Source organism: Chiloscyllium punctatum, chromosome 8, assembly GCF_047496795.1.
Source record: "Chiloscyllium punctatum isolate Juve2018m chromosome 8, sChiPun1.3, whole genome shotgun sequence".
NCBI lineage: Eukaryota > Metazoa > Chordata > Chondrichthyes > Orectolobiformes > Hemiscylliidae > Chiloscyllium > Chiloscyllium punctatum.
Window position 1 is genome coordinate 39601293 of NC_092746.1, and position 23563 is coordinate 39624855.

The 23563-nt window shown below is 39.0% G+C and overlaps 1 protein-coding gene across 5 annotated transcripts in view; it reads left to right on the forward strand.

Annotated features, from left to right (window-relative positions):
• Window positions 1–23563, forward strand: part of vwde (von Willebrand factor D and EGF domains) — a 204740-nt gene that overhangs the window by 112629 nt on the left and 68548 nt on the right. For all 5 annotated transcript variants that reach the window (XM_072575400.1, XM_072575396.1, XM_072575397.1 and 2 more), the window contains 6 exons: window positions 9712–9785; window positions 12955–13228; window positions 16259–16467; window positions 16948–17948; window positions 18361–18497; window positions 20438–20596. In XM_072575400.1, the coding sequence (XP_072431501.1) occupies window positions 9712–9785; window positions 12955–13228; window positions 16259–16467; window positions 16948–17948; window positions 18361–18497; window positions 20438–20596 (1854 nt within the window). The remainder of the gene's footprint in view (window positions 1–9711; window positions 9786–12954; window positions 13229–16258; window positions 16468–16947; window positions 17949–18360; window positions 18498–20437; window positions 20597–23563) is intronic.

The window sequence follows — 23563 nt, forward strand, 5'->3', positions numbered from 1 at the left end:
GAATAGTGTAGGTTAGGTGGGCTTCAGATTGGTATGACAGGTTGGCAACATCGAGGGCCGAAGGGCCTCTGCTGCGCTGTGATGTTCTATGTTCTATGTTAAACCTCAAAAATAGGAGAAGAGGTGAAGCTCAAAAAAATAGTTTTGTCTGCATTAGTGTCACATTGTTATGCAGAAAATACAGTCAGGAGTGTTTTCTTGAAAAATTTGCTGTTGTCTCTTAGGATAATTTCAGACCTTTTCAATGATTTTTCAAAGAAAGATATATCACTTTTCACTGGTCAGAATGAAACCAGGCCAGGCAGGAAATAACTCTTCCACTGAGCTGAAGTTGATTTAAGTGTTGATTTCAAACTTTGAAGTTTGTCCATTTATGCATTATTAAGGTATTTATTCAATGCCATACATCGAAATATTAGTGTTTGAAAATATAAAATGTTACATCATTGGACTGGACTGCCTGAATACATTCTGCAAAGCGAAATGTGTTAAGGCAGCACTTCCTTACTTAATTGTCTAATTTGTTCGTTGGGAAGCACAGAATGAGTTTGTGCAGGGGCATTTTAATTGGCCTGGTTTCTCCTGGTGAGGCTGACAAAATTTTACCCAGAAATTTTCCCAGTAGGAAGTGAAAGTAATTGGCATTTCCGATGTTGGCAATGAACTAAGCCAACTAAATATGGTGAGATCAACACTCTGGTTTTTAAAGGCAAAAATAATCATAAAGTTGTGTTCTGTCAAGTATAGTATGAATTACAAAGGATCAAGTTTGAAGAATCTCTCGATGCATAACCTGGGTGTTCAGATGCTGTCTTTTGTTTTGTAGAAAGTGCCTACAATATGGGTGGATATATGTAACCTGGGCATTTACTTAAAAATCTACCACCATGCAGTAATCAATAAATTAAATTATTCACAACAATCAAAAATCCTTTGTAGTCTTTAGTTTTTAATCTTACAATTATTTTCAAACAGTACCAAAAAACATTATTGTACACACCTATACAGAATACTGGTATGGTGTCTGTTAAATCTTAACTTATGAATCAGAAATGCAATTAAGCAAATCTGTATTCCCAATAAACTGTATTTGCTTGATGTTATTTGCAATCAATGTATTGAATATCCCAAATGAAATTGTAACACAGATGTTAACTAAATTATTTTGGCAAATAAATTGGTTAAAGTAGTCAATAAGCAGGTTACATAGGAGCAGGTTGATATGCTCATTGTTACTGCTGCATGGTGGAAATTTGAATAAAGCTTTAATACTACTTTTACACAACAAAGTATTTTTTAAAATAAATTACAGTCTGGTGGGAATAGTGAATATAATTAGTTTTTAACATGTGAAAAGATAATAGAAGATGTTGACATAAAAATGATATGCCTTCAGATCACTGCCACTCTAATATCTTTTTAAAAACTGAATTCTGGAAATTAATTGTGCACTGTATATTCAATGAAAATAATGAATATCCAGTGGTGGTTGTAAGGTAATAATTTTAGTGAGAAAATCAGCTGACTTTCTTGACCAGAATGTTATAAATCAAGCAGTTTGCAATGATTACCTAGCCCTGAAATGAGATTACATAGCTTTTGAATTACATGCATGTATCTGTTATTTTTATGAATCATGATTTGCAGTTTGAGGAGATTCTTTTACCTTGCTAGCAGGCATATGAGTGAGCACTAATGGTGTGTGGACTCTATGATAGATGCATGTTCACATTGACACAGAAGAAATTGTAACTAACATAATTATTTACAAATATTGCCAGAGCTGCTTTCCAGAATGTACAATTCAGCAAGTCAGTTCTACAGATACTGACTGATCCAAGTGTTGGCAGCACATTCTATTATTATTTATTGCAGATTTATAACATTGGCTCAATATAGTGTGTTCAGCCCAAAAATAATTTTAGAAGATCTATCTGTGATATTTTTAACACCTCAGTATAATTTAACTTCCAGTTTTGCCATCAGGTTTGCAGTAGATGATGATGTGCAGGTTTACCAATGCAAAATCAACCTGGTCAAAATACCAGAACTCCCTTCCTAATACTACTGTTGGTGTACTGACACCACAATGGTGAGGCTGTTTGATAAGGTGGCTCACTTCACTTAGGGCAGTTTGCAATTGACAAAATAAGTGCTAGCCTACCCAACGATGCACACATTCTGAGATATACAAAGTTAAAAATCACACAACACCAGGTTATAGTCCAACAGGTTTAATTGGAAGCACTAGCTTTTGGAGTGCTGCTCCTTCATCAGGTGGTTCCAATTAAACCTGTTGGACTATAACCTGGTGTTGTGTGATTTTTAACATTGTACACCCCAGTCCAACACTGGCATCTCCAAGTCATTCTAGGAAATGTCATTCATGTGGCTTTGGGACATTGGTTGAATTTTCACAAGAATCAACAGTTTAGTTTGAAACAAGGATTTCTTTATCTCCTAGCAGACAACTTAGGTGTTCAGCATTACACTGCTTCAGGGCTAAAGAGGTCAGATAGTTTGGACTGATGCGGGATGATGGTATAAAGTCTGTTTCCCAAGAATCCACCTTACTTTGTGATATCTCTGTGGACATTGAGAGAGAAGCAGCCCTGAATGTTGATGTGAAACACTCGTAGTTGATCAGAGATGTAAGGATTGCCACAAGTCAGTGTTTAGCAATGCCTGCAATCATGGGAAGTGCTATGGAGATCTACCCCCCCCACACACTAAGTTTTACTCGCATCATCACAGATATAACAAAGATGGTACCTACCTTATGCTTTTGTGTACATCCAGCTGCAAATTCCTGAATGTTTCTCCCAAGTGTCAGAGGAGGATCAAGGTGGAAAGTAATTGACATAATGGTCACTTTCATAGTCACAGTGCTGGCCACAAAGTTCAGCTGAGATGGGTCTTCTGGGAAACCGTAAATATCTGGTAACACTTGATGGAACAACCTCAACATCCAGCAGAACTGCACCTCTGACAGGTCTGGGAAAATGAACCACTGCACTTGCGCGCAGCTGGATAACACTTAAGGCAAGCTCTTCTCTCTGCTCGCCACCTGCAGGTTTCTCCACTGCAGACTGTAGTTAATGCTGTTGGTGATTTTAATCCCTTTGTAAGATCCAAACTGAGATCCATTTTGATCAGGTTCTCAAAGTCTGAAATGCAGAATCTAACCTTTCACTATAAGTGTCATGAACAAAATCTTTCCTAGTAGCAAGTTTAGAAAAGTAATTAGGAGAGCTGAGTGTGAAATGCTAATTTACTTCAATTTTGCATGCATTCTTATTTCTGTTTTCTATAGGGTGCTGAATTAAATCTACTTCTTTGAACTCCTCTGTATTTGTATATTGTGATGTCTTCGTGTCAAATTTGGTTTGCAAAAGCTCTATCTTGGGATGTTTTACTATTGTGGATGCTACACACAAGTGGTTGTTTGTTATAATGGAGAGTTTTATATGAAGCTCAGGAAATCTGCCAATGTACCACTAAATGTGACAAAGGAATGAATTATCTCAGAGACATGAACAGAAGTCACAGACCTAATTCGGCTCCTGATTCAGTAACATGTTGTTTTTAAAATTTGCACCCTTGTTTTCAAATCCCTATATGGCCTCATCCCTCCCTATTTCTGTAGTCCTCTCCAACCCCACAGCCGCAAAGATATCTCTGCCTGTCTAACAGGTTCTTGCACATTTCTGGTTCATACTGTACCATTCCTGATGAGGAGCTAATACCCGACTCTCCTCTTTGGGTGCTGCCTGATCAGCTGTAGTTTTCCAGCACCACACTCTTTGACTTGTACCATTGTTGTTGAACTTTTTGTCAGTTGCTTAGTATCTAAGCTCCAGAATTCTCCCTTTACACCTTTCTACCTCACTTTCCTCCTTTAAAAACGCTCCTTTAAAAACACTCCTTTAAAACCTTCCTCTCTGATCAAACCTTTAATCATTGACCCTACTTAGTTTCACTAATGCTCCTGTGAAGTGCTTTGCGAGGTTAATGCTAAAGGTGCTATATAAGTATAAAACATTGATGATGTTGTCAACTGTAGTTTAGTTGGTATTGTTGTCACATTCCTAAGTATGATGGTTGTGGATTCAAGTCAAATCCCCTAAGACATGAGGATAAAAACAGTTTAGATTAACATTCCATTGAAATACCAAGTGTATGTTACAGTGTTGGAGGTGATGACTTTTCAGATGAAATGTTAAACAGAATCCTACTCTCCTCTCCTGGACTCAAGGAGTCCCTTAGGATTATTCTGAAGAATACAGGACAGTGACATGGCCAATACTTAATGCTCGATGGACTCCAATAAAATGAAAGTGATTTCTTGGTCAGTAGCAAATTTCTCCCTCCCCTGGAATTAGTTTTTGCGTGAATTTTAAAGTAAGGAAGAGTGGCTAATGGAAGTAAATAGATGAGAGGTCCTGGAAGCTGAGTATATCCATCTGTTTTGAACATTGTGTGCTTAGGAGGCAGGTCACCAAGTGAGGATGAGCAGCTGAGAGAGAGAGCATGATCTGCAACTGCAGAGATTTGGACAGCAATGTACCCTTCCAGAGAGAGAATCTGGCAGAGAGGTATGGGAGAGTGGGAGAAGAGTCTGAAAGACATCAGAAGCTCCCACCTGCACACACATGAAGAAATCCAGTAGTGCAGTTCCACAGACAGCAGTACATTCATTCATCCATGACTCTATAAGGCTCATTCAATAGAACGTTCCAAGCCTAAAGCCTCCTCCACCATCTGAAAGGATAAAGGCAGCACTACGTGCAAGTTCTCCTGCAAGCCACACACCATCCTGATTTGGAGATGAATCATCACTGCTTTGTAACTGTCACAAAATTGGACTTTGGAACTCCCCTCTGAAAAACCTGTATCCACACAACTACTTTGGCTCCAACCTTGTCCCAGTTCTTTGAAAGCAATTAGGGGAGGATTACAAACGCTGGCCTTGGCAATGCTGCCCACGTCCCATGAATGTGTCAAAGATATTGCACTAACCTAGGTAGTGTTAGAGTGTACAAGTGTAGCCATCAAAGCATACACATGGCCATCATCAACAGAAAATGACTGTTTTTCCAGTGCACTTCTGGCTCTGAGAGCAATCATTACTTGGGTACCATGAGCTGTTCTGTCTAACTGCATGCCTTCAAGTTTTGGATTCTTGGTGACAAAGGGTATGGTCTCTGGTGTGAGAAATCCAATGACAGATTTAAAGATGAGATTAAAAGCTTGGACAGAGCAACCTGAGCAGGCTATAAATTACATGAAGATATAATTCAGTTGCCTGGATCAATCTGTTGTCCCCCTCAATTTGCCTCAGTAAGTGTTTTGTCGATGGTGGTATCTGCTGTGCTTTAAAAAAGCTTGGTATTGCAAACGGGGAAGGCATTGAGCAATGATTGAGTTAGTTGTGAGAGCTCCTCAATGTGTGAAGAATGTGGGAGAAGCTGATGATGAGCCAATGCAGCAGACAAGGAGCAATCTCCTGGGGCTTGGGAGGCTCGCTCAAGTGACCCTTACTACCTCCTAAAGGTTCGCTATCTTGTTGTAGGTAACTTTCCTTTATTTAAAAGTTGCTGGTCCTGTGTCCAGCATAAACAATAAAAGCAGAAGGAGGCTGTTTGTCATTGAATAAATTCATGGCTGAATTTGTTTGTGTTCTTAACTCCATTTTGCTGTCTCCCCTCAGAACTCTGTCCACTCTGTCTCAAAAATCTGCCTGGAATATTTTCAGTAATCTAACCACCTCTGTTTGCTGTGGATGAGAAATCCAAAGATTGATGACCTACTGAAAGAAGACATTTTATTTTCATATTAACTAAAGGCTCTTTTAATTTAAACTCTGCCTGCTAATTCTAGATAACCCTCAAAGAGAAACATCATCTCAGCATCTATCCTGTCGTGACAGATTGGGATCTTATGTTTCAAGATCACCTCTCATTTTTCTAAATGAAACAAGCTGTTCATTCTTTCCTCAAATGACATCAGGAATTCCTGACGAAGGGCTTTTTCCCAAAGCGTCAATTCTCCTGCTCATGGGATGCTGCCTGAGCTGCTGTGCTTTTCCAGCACTGCAGTCTTGACTCTAATCTCCAGCATCTGCAGCCCTCATTTTTGCCCATCCCTGGAATCAGTCCACTGAACCTGCCCTGAACTGCTTTCAACTCAAATATATCCCTTGTTAAGGAAGGAGATTGAAACTGTCCACAGTACTGCAGGTGCAGTCTCACCAATGAACAATGACTTACCTGCTATTTTGCTCCACCTGTTTGCATTAAAAATATGGGCAATTCAGCAAGCAGATGTGTGATTATTTGTCCCAACCAGTACTTGAGGTGAGCCAAGTACTACTGAAGTCACAAGGAGCTGTCAGTAATGGGAAAGAGAGGCAATGAGCACTAGAAAGTTGAACAGGTCCCTAGCAAAACTGGAATAAATGGGTATTGGGCAAACTCTCTGGTGGTTGGAGTCATGTGTAACATTGGAAGATGGTTGTGGTTGTTGGAGGTCGGTCATCTCAGCTCCAGGAGTTTCTAAGGGTGGTGTCCTCAACACAACCATCTTCAACTAATTTATCAATGACCTTCCCTCCATCATAAGGTCAGAAGTGGGGAGGTTCACTGCGCAATGTTCAGCACCAATGGCAACTCCACAGATACTGAAGCAGTCCATGTTCGAATGCAACAATATCTGGACAATATCCAGGCTTGGGCTGACAAGTGACAAGTAACATCTGTGCCACACAAATGCCAGGCTATGACCATCACCAATAAGAGACAATTTAACCACCGCCCCATGGCATTCAATGGTGTTACCATCACTAAATCCCCCAGGATCAACATCCTGGGGGTTATCATTTACAGAAACTCAACTGGGCTCGCCATATAAACACAGTGGCTACAAAAGCAGGTCAGAGGTTAGGAATATTGTGGCAAGTAACTCACCACCTGACTCCCCAAAACCTGTCCATCATCTATAAGGCACAAGTCAGGTTTGTGATGGAATATTCTCCAGTTGCCTGGATGAGGGCAGCCCCAACAATACTCCCAGAAGCTGATACCATCCAGGACAAAGCAGCCTGCTTGATTGGCTCTACATCCACAAGCATTCATTCCTTCACCACCGGTGCTGCAGAAATTCACCAAAGATCCTCCAACACCTTCCAAACACACGACCTCTTCCATCTTGAAGGACAAGGGCAGCAGACACAAGGGAGCACCACCATCTTCAGTTTCCCCTCCAACTCACTCATCATCCTGACTTGGAAATACATCACGTTCACTGTTACTGGGTCAAGATCCTGGAATTCCTTCCCTAATGGCATTTTGGGTCAACCCACAGCAGGTGGACTGCAGCGATCCAAGAAGGCAGCTCATCCCTGCCTTAAGGATTGGCAATAAATGCGCTGCTCACATCCTGCAAAATGAATTTTAAAAATACAAGCAGTAATTCCTTAACAATGTGTCAGTCATGAAGCCCAAGTGTAGCTAGTTGGTTTTCTTAATGCTCTTTCCTGTGCTCCACTGTGATGCTTCTCCTGCACTGCTTGCTGCTATGGGCGAAAGGCTGCAGACCTTACTGCCCTGTCTGTTTACGTGATCTTACTGACCAAGCCTCTCCAATGTGAATTGCAAGCCCCTCAGTAAAGTGTCGACTACATATATTGGTAATATGAGCAAGGATATTTATGCACTTGCAGCACAGCAGTCAGTGTCTCTGGATGAACCCACAGCTAGTGACCTCCTCTGCGATCCTCATTTCAGCTTGCTTGGTCAGTCAGTCCTTCTTCACCTGTCCCTGTTAAAGGGAACTGTCTGCTTTGCCTGGGGAATCTGCAGAGAAACTACATCAAGTTATTTTTGAACCACCCACATTGGAAATCTTAAGAACTCTCTACCCCAAAGATTTTTATGTACTCTAATGTATCTTTTTAAGGCTGACATGATGGGTTTCTTGGCTCTCAGGGAATCGAGAGTTTGGAAGAGCATTGGAGTTGAATCCCAATATCAGCCATGATCATATTAAATAGCGGTGCAGACTTGACGAACTGCATAGGCTACTCCAGCTCCTATATCCTGTCATTGCCAGCACATGTCAACGAATACCATAGTCATTTATAATTAATTGCAACAATTGAAGGACAGCTTGTTGTTGAACCCCTCCTGGGTATGCTGCCCTGGCCTCATCACCCTTGCACACATTTCTGGCAATTGATTGATTGAGCAATTGACACTAGATTAGATTAGATCACTTAGTGTGGAAGCAAGCCCTTCAGCCCAACAAGTTCACAATGACCTGCCGAAGCGCAACCCACCCAGACCCATTCCCCTACATTTACCCCTTCACCTAACACTACCGGCAATTTAGCATCGCCAATCTGCCTAACCTGCACATGTTTGGATTGTGGGAGGAAACCGGAGCACCCGGAGGAAACCCACGTAGTCACTGGGAGAATGTGCAAGCTCCACACAGTCAGTCGCCTGAGGCGGGAATTGAACTGGGGTCTCTGGTGCAGTGAGGCCGCAGTGCTAACCACTGTGCCACCGTGCCGCCCATGATTGTTTACTATCAGTGAATCATCTTGTGAGGAGAAGCAATGGAAACTGATCCAAGTCTCAGCAGTGGGACCCTAGACTATCTGGAAAATCCATTTCAGGACAAAGACCTTTCATCAAAAGATAGCAGTAATGTTGGGTATAAGGCTAAGGCTATGCTGCACTGCAATATGCTACTTTATAAGTGCCTGTTTCAATCTTGATGTATTTTTAGATATTGTCAAAAAAGTAAATGGCCAAGCATTTCCACTTTGAATATATTTGTTGACTTTTCTTACGATTATTTGTTTGCATGAGTTTGTTTATGACCCAGTTGTGCACAAACTCATTGGCGTATAGTTGAAAGTGAAATCTGGCATACATCAAGAGTTGTTTTTTATAAATTGTATTAAAACATTCCTTCTTATATTCAAAAGGCATTATTTGAGGGAGTTTACTTATACGACAGAAAATGATGTTGATCACAAAAATGTGTAAGCAAATTTGTTGAAATATAACAATTTATAAAATCTGAACAAAACTATTTACTTGCGACATCAGCCGAAAAGAGTCACATTCTTGATAATTTTTAAATTAAATATTATGTCTAAATACTGTATTATATGTTTTATTAAGTCAAACACTAGATCTTTCATTGTTACTCCTTAGAATTTAATTTTTGGAATATTCTCAACATGAAGAATCTCTTTGAAGGTTCTGAGTAGCTTCAATTAGTGTAAATTCACCGGAGTGGTTAGTTTGATCGGAGGCGAACTTCATACAGAACATTCCTCCATTAAATTAAGGCCAAAGATCATGGGAACCTGTACTGGAGGTTCCTTGATCTTTTGTACTAGCTTGGCCAAGTTCGAACAAATTATGTCTAAAATAAGTTTGTCCAAACTTCCAGTCATCTTGTTTTGTTTTATAAATTTCCTGTGCATATGTTTGTATACATCAATTTGATGCACCCGGCAATTAGCTGAAATCACAGGGAGTAGGTGTGGGAAATTTTGTTCTCTTGTTGTATGTGGCCTTTAATCCGTGTTACTATTTAATACAGCTGCTCGCTGGGTGAGCAAGATTGAACCATTAGTGGTTCTTATCTACCAAATGATGCAGATGGTTAATTTTTTTTTTCTTCCTTGAAATTTAGATAATTGTGAAAGATGTTCCCACTGCCTATTGTTACTCATTTACAGATCCGCATCTGATCACATTTGATGGCAGGTAATTTGCAATTACATTTAACTTGTTTTCTTGTCTATTCTTAACTAGTCTCGCTCAATCTTCAAGTTGACTGAGAGCACATATGTTATCATTTCAGAGATTGGGTGGTTACCCTGTGGTCTTGTGCAAATGATACTCAATAGGAGAGCAGAAGGGATACACGTACTGGGTAATTTTTAACTCCTCAAAACTGATAAATCTTGCTCAGATGGGAGATTGAGTAATTAACATGTGGCACATGAAACTAGCCAGCCTTGATCACTCACATTTCCAGTTTTAATGAAGGCAGGATGAAGCACAGGCAATCAGTCCACACTCAGGGACAGGCCAATTTTTTAAGAAGGTCGTGTCCCTCCATTTTAATAGCAATTCTGTTTTTTAACCTTGGTCAACTTGAATTCCAAAAGCATTTTGTAGCTCAACATTAAATGGAGGCAATAGAAGCTGATCCATCAGGTAAATAGCTTTGCAGCATGGTTGTGTACTTGGAGGAACAGGAAATTTCCCTCGATGCTCAACAAAGTTGTCTCTGCATACTCCAGTACGCCCTACTCTGCAATTTGCCTGCAGTGTCCACGCATCCTAACAACAATCAGTTTGAACTTCCTCAACCATTCTTGATTCAGTCACTGTTTTCCTCTTTGCCCAGATTGTACATGCAATTGTTTCTCCCAACCCACATACATTACCTTCTCCCTGATCCCTGAATTAATTTTTCTCTCCCTGTTGCTCCATCGCAGTCATCTTTTCTGCCTTACATGGTTTAAAACTGTCACTCAGATTGGTGTTTGTGCAGGAAAAAAAAACCCATCAGGTGTCGTAGCATTAGTAGGCTATTCGGCCTGTTGTGTTTACTCTGCCATTCACAGTATTATTGTTGATCTGATAATCTGCATCTCCACTTTCCTGGGTTTTCCGATAACCGTTGATTCTATTATTGGTTAAAAATCTATCCATCTCAGGTTTGTCTGTACTTAATGACCCAGTCTCAATAGCCCTCTGTGGTAAAGAATTCACAGATTCAGTACCCTTTAAGAGAGGAGGTTCTTCCTCATCTCTGTCTTAAATAGGTGACCCCATAGGCTTTTCTTATTATGCGTTCTGGTCCCTGATTCTCCCACAAGGAGAAACCACATTTATGCATCTACCCTATCAAGTCCCCCATGAATCGTGCATATTACAGTAAAGACACCTCTCATTCTTCTAAACTCCAACAAGTGCAGGCCAATCTGCTGCACCTCCCCTCATGAGAGAATGCTTCTAACCTGAGTTAAAATCAGTGAACCTTGTCTGGCTACCTTCAATGCCACTATGACTTTCCTTAGGTCAGGGGCCCAAAACTGCTCACTGTATTCCAGGTGTCATTTGCCTGATATTTAGTTTCATTTTTCATACATCCAAGTTTTGAAATAAAGGCTCTCATTTCTCTTACTTTCCTTATCATCTGTTGAACTTGCATGCGAGCTTTTAGTGATTTATACACAAAGACCCACTCTACCTCACCCCACCAAAAAAAACCTTCTCTGCTATAGCTTTCTGCAGTCATTCTCCATTTAACTAATATTCAGTTCCTTCATTCCACTGGCCCAAGTGCATTACCGTACATTTTCCCACATTGTATTCGATGTGTCAAGCTTTTGCCCACTCACTTAACCTGTCTATATCTCTCCGTCTGCTCTTCGTGTTATCGTCAATACTTCCTTCTTTAACTCTTTGAGTTATCCACAAACCTACTATATTTCATTCACATCCCTCAGCTGGATGTCAAATTATGCTATTGGCGACATGAATGGGGGCTACAGACTTGAGCATTTACAACATTTTGTGGGGGGAGGGGGTAGGATAAAATATGCATGAGGATGGGGAAGCCCATATTTTCTGGTTGCTTATCAATAACCCCTACTCCTGCACCCTCTTTTTGGCACAGTGATAGTATCCCTACCCCTGTTTTCGGAGGTCTGAGTTTAAGTCGTACCTGCTCCAGAGGTAACATCGCTGGACAGGTTGATTAGAAAAATGGGTATAGCTCTTATAATAGATGATGGTTATTAGAACAGATAATACTGGCCTCTAATTTTACTTCTATTTTGATTTTCCACCTCACTCTTTCCTCCAAATAAATAAAGGCCTGCTCCATGCCGTTCTCCATTAAACAACAAAGAAGCCAACCAAAAAAAAAGAATGCTCTAGTACCATAACATTTAGTGATAGTAAAGGCAAAATGTGCAAATTACTTTAAGTATGTGAGTCATCACTAAAATATGATGTTTTACCCCTATTTGACTGCTCATTCGTCATACTGAATTTCCACTAGCTGCTACAGTCATAGAGATGTACAGCGCAGGAACAGACCCTTCGGTCCAACTTGACAGTGCCAACCAGATATCCTAAATTTAATTTAGTCCTATTTGCCAGCACATGGCCCATATCCTGCTAAACCCTTCCTATTCATATACTCATCCAGATGCCTTTCAAATGTTGGAATTGTACCAGCTCATTCCATACACACACCACACTCTGCGTGGAAAAAGTTTCCCCTTCAGCCCCTTTTTAAATCTTTCCCCTCGTACCCTTGCAACTTTTCAAATATTGTAACAGATTTTGTGGAGCCACTGAAATTGTTTATCTCTTCAACGAAAACAAATTAATAAATAATTCTAGCAGTAATGGAGTACTGATGTTGTGCTGTGTTGGGTGTGCTGTCTATGAATGCAAAATTAAACTCTGCTGACTTTGCAGGTTGCAATAATTGATCCCATTGCATTATTTGAAGAAACTCATTGCCATTTTTTGATGTCATAAAAAAATTATAAACCATTAACATTTCAAGATTTTATTGTAAACTTTCTCAAGTTCTTTCAAGTATTTTAAAATGAATATTTTAATTGTGACAAGTTCTCTGACTGTGAAACCATACTGCAAGAGAGTATGCATTGTAAAATGTGAGCTTTGATTAAATTAATTTTGTAACAGTATTAAATATACTATACAATATGTATACAACTTCATTTATGGTATGTTGAATACTGTCAAAATATTCCTATAACTATAAGATATTGCTATGACTATAATTTTCATTTAGTTAATGCAAACTTTACTAAATAAGATTATGCCAAATTCTATTGCTGTTGTTTCTAGTCACTGCAGCATAATTTCTTTACAACCCTAGACGTTATGATAATTACAAAACTGGGACCTTTATGCTGTATAAGAGTACTGCTCGAGACTTTGAGGTGCATGTCCGTCAATGGGAATGTGGAAGTTCCTCTTACCCAGCTTCCTGCAACTGTGGATTTGTAGCTAAGGAAGGAGGAGACATTATTTCTTTAGACATGTGTAATGGACAACTGCATCAAACTAGACCACATTTATCTGTGAAAAGTCAAGATATTACTGGCAACAACGTTAAAATCACTAAATCATACCAAGGAAAGAAAATAACAGTAAGTATATTTCCTTATACTTTTTACGGTTGTACTTCTGTTAAATGAAGTCACAATCAAGAAAAGTTCTAAAGAAGGGTCACTGGGCCCAAAACATTAATTTTTGCTTTTTCTCTGCAGAAACTGCCAGACCTGAGTTTTTCCAGCAATTTCTGTTTTTGTTTCTGATTTCCACCATCCTCACAGTTCTTTGGATTTAGTCAATAGCATGACTGTTGATTATGTCAGTGGACAAATACTTATTACCTGCATGACGACATTTTTTTTATATAGTGGACAATGAAGAAGATTATCTAATATTACAAAGAGATATTGATCAATTAGGTCAGTGGGCTGAGGTGTGGTAGATGGAGTTTAATTTGGATAAATGTGAGGTTTTGTATTTTGGTAAGACAAGCAAGGCCAGGATTTATAGAATTAATGGTAGGGTGCTGTTGTAGAACAGAGACACCTACAGGTTCAGGTCCACAATTCTTTGAAATTTGCATCACAGGTAGACAGGGTGGTTTGAGATATAATAATAGACTTTAAGGGGTGACTTTATTGAGGTTTATAAAATTATTAGGGGCATAGATAAGGAGAATGACGAGGGTCTTTTCCCCAGGATGGGGGAGTTCAAAAGGAGGAGGTATGTTTTTAAGGTGAGAGGAGAAAGATTTAAAAAGAACATGGAGGTAACATTTTACATGCACACTGGTTCATGTGTCAAGTGAACTACTAGAGAAAATGGTGGCTGCAGGGACAGTTACAATGTTTAAAGGACATTTTGGATAAGTTCCCGAATAGGAAAGGTTTGGAGGGATGTGGGCCAAGTACAGACAGGTAGAACCAACTTAGTTTGGAGACATGGTCTTTGTACACTAGTTGGACCCAAGTGTCTATTTCCATGCTGTATAACTCTGCCCCTTGACTATGTAATATACAGCATCCAAGACTTTAGCAGGAGTATTGAGTTATAAAACAGAGATTATGCTTGGTATCACCCGTATGAAGTGGTAAGAGCTTTACGAGAATTGTTTCAGGAATAAGAAATCTCAGCTATGAAGATAAGTTGCATATACAAATGAGGAACAATAGTAGGCTACGTGGCCCTTCAAGATTGCTCTGTCATTCAATACAATCATTGCTGATCTGGTTTTGATCTCAACTCTACATTCCTGCATATCCCTAATAATCTTTCATCCCCTTAGTAATCATGAATCTGTCAACCTCTGCATGGTTTTAAATTCTTCCACAAGAGGAAACATCCTTTCAAAATACATCTGGTCAAAGTTTATCTGGTCAAATCCCCTCAGGATCTTATAGGTATCAATTAAATCACCCCTGACTTTTTAACTGCAAAGCCTAGCTTTTCCTCATAACTTTCCCTGACTTGCTTCCAAAACATTAACATCCTCCTCTAAGAACGGTGACCAAGTACTGTACATAGTACTCCAGATGCAGTCTCACTAATGCCCTTTTTTCTTAAGCTGTCAACTCCCTTCTCACGCATTCAATTCCTCTCACAATGAATCATAGCATTCTAATAGTTTTCCTGATTTTTTGCTGTACCTGCATACTAACCTTCTGCAATTCATGCACTGGGACACCCAGGTCTCTGTACATCTCAGCAGAAGTTGGGATTGCTTTCTTTGGAGAGAAGCTAAGATGAGATTTAATTAACACTTTCAATATCATGACTGTTCTCGACAAAGTCAACAGCATTAAATATAACAGTTAAAATGTTAGTTGGCAGCATCCAGTCATATATTTCTCCAGTCAGAGTTTTATATTGGTTCATGTGTACATCAATTGTACTCTTTCCTTGCTTGCTTTATTTATACACACAGTTCACACCCAGTCAATCCTTAATAGATATCCATCATCTATTCCCAAATTCAGTAGTCTCAGTCATCCCCTTCAGATCATACTGATATTAACAGACAGGAAGAAACTATTGACATTCCTACAAACAGTAAGAGTAAGAGGACAGATTTAAAGTGATTTTCAAAAGAAGTACATAAAATATGAGAAAATACAACATTTTCATGCTGCATTTTGTTCAGGTCTAGAATGCTTTTCATGGACATGTAGTGAAAACCAGTTCAATTAAGGCATTCAAAGGGCATTAGATGATTATTTAAAGAGAAATAATTTGCAGAATTGTGGAGAAAGGGCAGGAGGCTAATACAAAAGGCATGCTGCACATTTGGAGATCTGCTGGAGACATGATGGGCCAAATATTCTCCTTCTGTACTGTGACGATTCTGCGATACAGTGAGCAAAGCTGTCAGGCCAGTGAAAGCAGGTCTCATGATAATGGAGCAAGTGGCTACTGGTAGGGATGGGAAGGGACACTAACAAAGCTGGCATCAATGACTGCTTGGCATTTCTCTGGTTCAGAGAGCTGTACTAATCCAGGAGTCCTGTTTCAAGCCATGCATTTGAGTCTCCAATTGTAGAGGAAGAATGTAACACAGGTAATCAAAATGTATGCAATTTTATTCATCTCATAAATAAAAATAAAACCACTTTTCTGCCATATTTCAGCCAAACGATTAGCTGTCCATTGCTATTTGCCCTCCTTCACTGATGGAGCACAAGATGCATCATGTTTTAGGTACTCACTGCTTCCAATTAAATCAGCTGGTCCTTACCCTAGATATTGTAGTGGGGTCAAGAATGGTAGCCATCAATATTCCATATGTGAGAGAGCATGACTGAAAACAATTGCCCGCATTTGATATAAGCCCAGAATTTAGCCTTGACAAGACTCCAAAGTCAGACTCCCTTATGTGCTTTACTCCAGCACTTGATTAGAGTCTGACTCTAGATTGGATCAAAGTTTCCAACTGATATACCTTCATGGAATAAAACTGTTGGTTGACAAGGTTACAGTTATTTTTGTAAAGTTGAAGAGAGACTACATTAGACTCTATTTACCACAATTAAGATATATTTTTTGTTGATAAAGATCATGTAATCAGAACAAAAATATCAATTAATACATTAAAAAAAAGACATTTGCTGCAATTTTGTTTCTCCATATAGATCACATTTTCCTCCGGAGCATTCATCCGTGCTGATGTGAGTGAATGGGGCATGAGTTTAACACTTAGAGCACCAGGTGCAGACTTCCAAAGTACCAGAGGTCTTTGTGGCACATTTGATGGAGATATGAATAATGACTTTCATAATTCAGATGAGCTCTTAGTTCAAGAAAAGATTGATAACCTTGATGGTTTCATTGAAGATTGGAGGTATGCATAAGTTTTAACTCAAGATGAGGTATCAGTATGGTTGTTAATCTAACGGAGTGCAATGCCTGGCTATTATAGTACCCCAATTTTCATTCTAATACCTTCAATGGAATTATAATTAGATAATTCCACAATTATGATTTTACAATGTAAATTATTCTTATTGTCAAAAGGTATGTTAACTGAAATGATGGGTTATTATAAAACTGAGTTTTATATGAATTTGACATATACCAATCGTCATTGAACTTGCAAAAGCAGTTATGACTAAGCTTTTTATTTGGTTGTTTCAGTATTTTCTACAGTTGTATAATCAAAAATGGGCATTTTAAGAAAAATGTGTATGAGAACAGAATACCATAAATTATTTATGAAGAACAAATCTTTCAGTTAACTAAAATGTGAACCAATAGAACTAGCCAGTCAATGTGCCAGATCTGTGAACAATGTGTAATGTTCTTTCTGATTGTATTTTTACAGAATACTGCCTGGAAAGAGTCTATTTGATAAAACATCACCACCCTTACCTGTCAATGCCAAAAGAAGACGTTACTGTAGTTGCAATATTGATTCAGTTGTGCTGCAACAGTCTGCAAATAAACTTGACCTTTTTCCTCAATCTGGAGTTCCTTCAGCCTGCCCAAGCAGTGAAAATGTGAGATTTTCCAATTTGATACCAGTACTCGATGTCACAGCAGAGTACATCAGCACTGTTGAACTGGTTCGAGGAATCAGCAGACGCAACGTTCGAAACAAACCTACAATTGCTCTTTTAAAAGATGTACATTACGCAAGTCTGAGTAAATTAAATCAAACCATTCATTTTGCAAGGGTGTCATATGTACGTCCCAGAGGGAACATCATGCTGAGAAAACAAGCGCTATCAAGGGAACACGCTCGAAGGAACAAACGTAAAGACATCAGCCACCATCAAAAAAGGCATCTTAATAATAGGAGATGGAAGCGGCAGCATTATTATGAATACTTGCCAACAGTCCCTTTTCAAAGTCTTACTCAGACAGACTTGGAGGGATTTAGTTACTTCTTTCCTGAGGATCATGCTTCTGAACTTCATCAGGAGGTCTTGCCTACTTGGCCTACACCTTCAGGACTGACAGAAGCTATGGCTTTTGATTTATGCCAGCAGACTGTAACGAACTCCAGTATAGGCCGAGCCTGTGGAGAGTTACTGGGACAACGATTAATGGATGTAATCGATATCTGTATCTTGGATCTTCACCTTAAAGGTGACCTCAGTTGGGCAAGTGGAGGTCTAAGTTTGTTAGAGAATGAATGTGAGAGGAAACTTCTGGAAGATGGTATCCATCGTGGAAGTGGTAATGGTGACTTCTCCAGTGTACCTCAGGATATTTTGTCAGCACTAAGGTGTCCCAATTCTTGCAGTGCCAATGGTGAATGTACTGAGTGGGGTTGTGCCTGTTTTTCAGGTTTCAGCAGCTATGATTGCAGTGTTTTAGTTGGTAAGTATTGTGAAAAAAAAGTCAAAGTTTTCAATTGTATTTGCAATCTATAGCAAATCTGTTGAGGTTTTGTAGAATTGTTAACAAATAGAGTAAATCCTTGAGGTTGCAGGTTCTGTTGTTGGTGAACAGAATAGAACAGTACAGTATGGGGAGATATCTGGCCAAGTGGGGAAAGCAAACCAGTTATAAATTGCATATTGTCATGACACCCATTCCTTTCTCTCTGTTTCCCACCTCTCACTTTGCTAATAATGAAAAATAGGAATAAAATATGTGTGTACTTGAAGAAAAACATTCAGTACATTCACAGTTTGGAAATGGCTTACATCCAACAAAATGTTTGGTTTTGCAAGTTTCAAATTTTGCATAGAGTACAATTTGATTGCATTTTATGATATTAACATCGAAGATCAGCTTCCTGAAATCACAGAGTTGGAGAATTCTGGATTGTGTGATGTTCGGCAGTTTGACTGTACCTCTGTGAGGGTTTTTGGCCAGTGGTTCACGGAGTCTGCAAGTTTAACGTGTGAAATCATCAAACTGCAAGTAAGTAAAGTTATGGGATTAAGTCTCTACTCAGTCGTAAGAAGTACACTGGGCTGCTTTGTTAAACATCTTTTAACATAAAATTTTGCAGGCAGTTCTAAGTTGAATGTGAGATGTTTCTAATTTATTTAAAAAGTAGAATGCTTGGAATGACATGAGCATGCTATTTGTTCAAAAAACAGCAACTTGCCAAATTTGGCTCAGTCTTTGAATATTGTACATTATATTGTAGCCATTGAAACAGAACAATTCCCATGTTTTATCCCAGTTTAAACTTTCATTGCAGATGTCTGTTTTGCTATGTATTTAACTCTATATAATGGAAATGATAGTATTCTGACATCACAGTTTCAGTTAATCAAGGCAAAATTCTGTGGTTGTGAAATCTGAAATAAACAGAAATTGCTGGAGAAACTCAGCAGGTCTGACAGCATCTGTGGAAAGAGGAACAAAGCTAACATTTCTAGTCAGGTTTGACTTCTTTAGAAATGAAGATTTTGAAATGTTATCTCTGTTTCTATCTGACAAATGCTGCAAGACCTGCTGGGGTTTGTTCACTCATTCAGCTGTCTTAGTTGTCTTTAAGTAACTAGAAATTTTGGCGGATCAAAAAGCTGAAGTTTTCACCCCTTAACTGATCAACACTGCTGAACGTTTGAGTTCAGGACATGACAGCCACAAACAGACACTTATTGTTGTCTTGGATTTGATCCAACACATTGACCTCAGCAAACCTCAACAAGCTGCAAAACCCATTGCCACTCTTGATATAAACTTTGTCTAAAATCCTTCAAGTCAACATAAGTCAGAGGATATTACTGTATATCTCTGCCTTCTTGACCTTGAAACCCAGTGCAAAGAATTGTAGAGTTACACCTCCTTGAACTAATGTAGTTATACATAACAAAGAAAGTTAACTTTGAAAGAATTGACTTTCTCAAGGATCCATTAACTCTGCTCTGTTCCCAGTTCGCTTGCTCACAGGCAAACAAGTTGCCAGTGGTATCCTTTACCCCCATAAGTCAACTTATGGCTGAGTTCTGTCATTTTCATGAGAATAACAACACTAGAGAGCCACAAGCTTGCTGTTCACCCAGCTCTGAGACAATGACTTTTTACTTTTACGTGTATATTTGTGTGTCTGTGTAATGCAGAAAGTCAATTCTTTTAAAGGTCATTTGACGGTATATTGGTGAACAAGATTTCATGAACCTCAAGTGCTTATTGAAGTTGTTTGATTTTACTTCATAACGCCAGAACCATATCATACATGTAGATACATAACAAAATAGAATGTATGGCAATTTTGTATATATTTTATTACTTTTGTCTATCAAATCAAATCAAATAAAATTAATTTATCATTATTAATTGATTTTTCAAGTGCAAAAAATTAACTCTGATAACAAGTTTCTTTATTTCAGAAATCAAATTAAAATTAATATACAAATTAGCTAAAGTTAATTTTAATTTCCAAAGTAGCACCAGATGCAATTACAATTTTTTGATCGAAGCACTTAGAGTCAATGACTATTACAAGAGACAAATTTAATTGGGAAGATAATGCTTCATAATTCCCAAAGAAGGCCTTTTCATCTATGGTTTGCGTGTGATATTGCTGTAATACTGTCACCTTCTTTAGAGTTGGTATTAATCAGAATCTGTTCACATTGTTGAGTCTAAGTCTTCAGTTACTGAAATACAGACAGTTATAAGACCTCAAATATGGAACATGGACACTTTCCAATCTTAATTAGCCTACCACCACTTTAGAGCAAAATGAAATGATCTACAAAAGTAGGTCAAAGTGAAGAAAATGAAATTGGGACTCTGTATATAGAAACTTAAGGAGCTAGCTGGCATGAGCTGTGTTGTGATTTTTAAAATTATGTCAGAATTAATGATCCATATTTTGATTTCTTTTATCTAATCGAGCATAGTACGTCAATGATGAATGGGTTCCAACTGTTTCGCAATCGACAAAGGCGACATTTTTGAGTAATCAAGCTGTGGACTGCCAGATTCCAGCTGAGATTGGCCAATCATTTGAGAATATAGACCTCATTGATAACCAACCAATAGCAAGATGGCAAATCAAGGTGTGACACTTTAAATTTACAAATGCTGTGTGTGAAACAGTGTGATGAAGCCGAGTCCTCTCAATTTCACAACATAGTCTGCAGTAATCAACTTGCAGGAGATTACAGTTTATATAACAACGGTTTTAGTTTGAACACATTTGTATGTGAGATGCAGAAACTCTTTTTTTTCTTCAATCTTTAATTTTGACTTAAGTTAAAGAGAAAAGTTATAAATATTAACTATTCTACCACTTTAAGTTGACTAATTTTTCTTTGTCCTTCAAATTTGAGGATTTTCATCTTCTGTTGTGATATGAAGATAGAAACAAGCACAGGTGCCCAAAAATGTTACTCTCAGAACAGTAATAGTTTAGTTCTGTTGACAATATTCATTATTATTTTGTATGTGCCCTTATTTTTATGTCAAACAGATCAGGCGACTCTCTGTGTGGAGTTTGCACATTCTCCCCGTGTCTGCATGGGTTTACTCCGGGTGCTCCGGTTTCCTCCCACAATCAAAAATGTGCAGGTTAGGTGAATTGGCCATGCTAAATTGCCCATAGTGTTAGGTGAAGGGGTAAAGAAAGGAGAATGGGTCTGGGTGGGTTGCACCTTGGCGGGTCGGTGTGGATTTGTTGGGCCGAAGGGCCTATTTCCACACTGTAAGTAATCTAATCTAAAAAAAAGTCAGATTTAAGCTCAATAGTTTTCTTTGCATTTGAAATATGAATGACTAACTTTTGTACTACACTTGCCATCTCATTAGGAACAATGACTGGACTCTTTGAAACTGTAGGGCCAATAGGAAGGCCTCCAATTCAGGAGGAACTGTAGATTGTCTTTTCAGATATGGGAGAAAGAGGGTGCCTCCATCTCTAGTTCCCTTCTGTTACACCTTTAAAACATTTTTTTTTAAGAATTTGTCTAAGCTGCTATGCCAGGGAGTAAAAGTCGTCCACAGTGACCTGTGGCTGCAGATATTTGTAACCTTATTCTTTGGCAGTCCCTCGGGATTTCGAATGATTTGCTTCCTGATTGGGCTCTGAGATGGCTAATATGTCCAATTCACACTCTGCCAACTCTGCCATATCAGGAGAGATGGTGCTTGAAAGAACAGGTAGACTTGTGTGCAGTCTATGAAGCCTTGATGTCACCTCTGCATGAATTTTTCAATGTGTTTGATGCCTTCCTGCTTGAAACTTCACCATTTATTTTCTCACAACCAGGTGCATCGAGAGGTGGCAGACATGTTTGACACCTCTTCAAGGTGCTTTAGGGACATCCTAATGCAATTCTAATGTACTCCAGGGGCATTATCCTGCCATAGCCAATTTCTAAATAGAGCAGTTACTTTGGGAGTCTGGAATGTTGGCCTACAAATAAATGTCCTGCCCAAATGACCTGCTTTTGAGGAAGTAACCCTTCAGTCCTAAACATGTTGGTTGGGAGCAGATGCTGAAGTGGAACTCCTTTTTTTGTCCCTGGATTTGGAAGATCTTGAAAAGGTGCAGTGAGTGTTATTTCTCTAGTGCTTTGTGGTGTCTTCAATATGTTTTTCACACTTCTAAAGCACATAGGAGCTGTTTACTGCCTAGTAAACCATAACCTCATTTGTGTGTTTGTTTGAAATTTTGGTCTTCAAATACTCTCTTCTTCAGTCAGCCAAAGGTTGAGCTGCCATGCTGGAGGTGAGGATAAATGTTATTGACTGTTCCCATCTCCACTGCGAGGAAGGTCCCAAGGAATGAAAAATAGTCTTCCTTTTCCAGTACATCTCATTTGCTGGTCATCAATGGGAAGAGATGTGCTGGAAGAGGACCTCAACAGCAGGTTAATGACAAACCCATTTTCTTACTCTTTGAAGGAGTTGACAATGACCTTCGGCCTGGTTTCGATGTAAAAACACAGACGTCAAGGATATATATAAGCTCAATGGCTGGAGTTGCAGTGAACTTGATTTTTGATAGCTGATGACATAAATGGGACAGTTTCCTATCTGTTCTATTAATAGATCTCCATACTAATGGGAAATTTAATAGGTGGGGTGCAATATTGGAGTGAGTAAGATAGAGAGACAGGATAGTGTGGTGACAGAGCCTTGTTGGCCTTGAGTTTTCAGAGATAGGGTCTATGGTAGGTCTGTTCGCGAAAGTTATGTCTTGCTTGATAACATGAAGTAACTGGTTTGGTGACAGATTTGAGAGCGGCCAAATTTGAGAAGGATTATTCCCTAAACTTCCATGGTTGAGAAAGACCATGACACTGGTGCTGTTTGTTGAATTTTCTTTGATTTGCAATGTAGTGGAGCTCATTGTGGCTTCTCAAGGGGAGATAGATGTATTGTAACTTGAAGGAGCTGATTGACCACCGGGAGATGATGATTTTGGAGCTTCCTTGCAAAGATCCTCCATTTTGCAGACATCTCAGAAACTCCCCTGTTGTACTTGTCTCCTTTTCTCAATATCATTATGATCACAGATTCCCTGAGATTGCCTGGCACTGTCCATTGTCCAGTTGAGAGATATGAAGTTCTGTTGATGTGTTTAAGAATTTCACAAAGGATTCCATCTGCTCCAGTGCTTTTTTGCTTTTCGGTTTTTCAATCCCTGAACCAGTATGTTCCCAACACTATATCAGACCACCACAGCTCCTTGTGATGGTGGATTACACACAACACATCATGTAGGTCTGGAACATAGAGACCGTTCAATCCCTCAAGTCTGTTCTGTCATTCAATGAGACCATGGCTGCTCTGTTGTTTAACTTCATTTACCTTCCTTTAGGACAAATCCTTTAAAACCTTTACTCAAATTCATGTATCTCAGATTTAAAATTAACAACTAATCGAGCATCAATTGCCCTTTGTGAAAGAGAGTTCAGTGATAACTCCATTGTCGCCCAAGGAGAATCACTAATTAACCTTCCTATGGAGCTTATTGAGCATGATTTGCCTTGGTAACAGACAATGGCCTGTTGGAACTCATC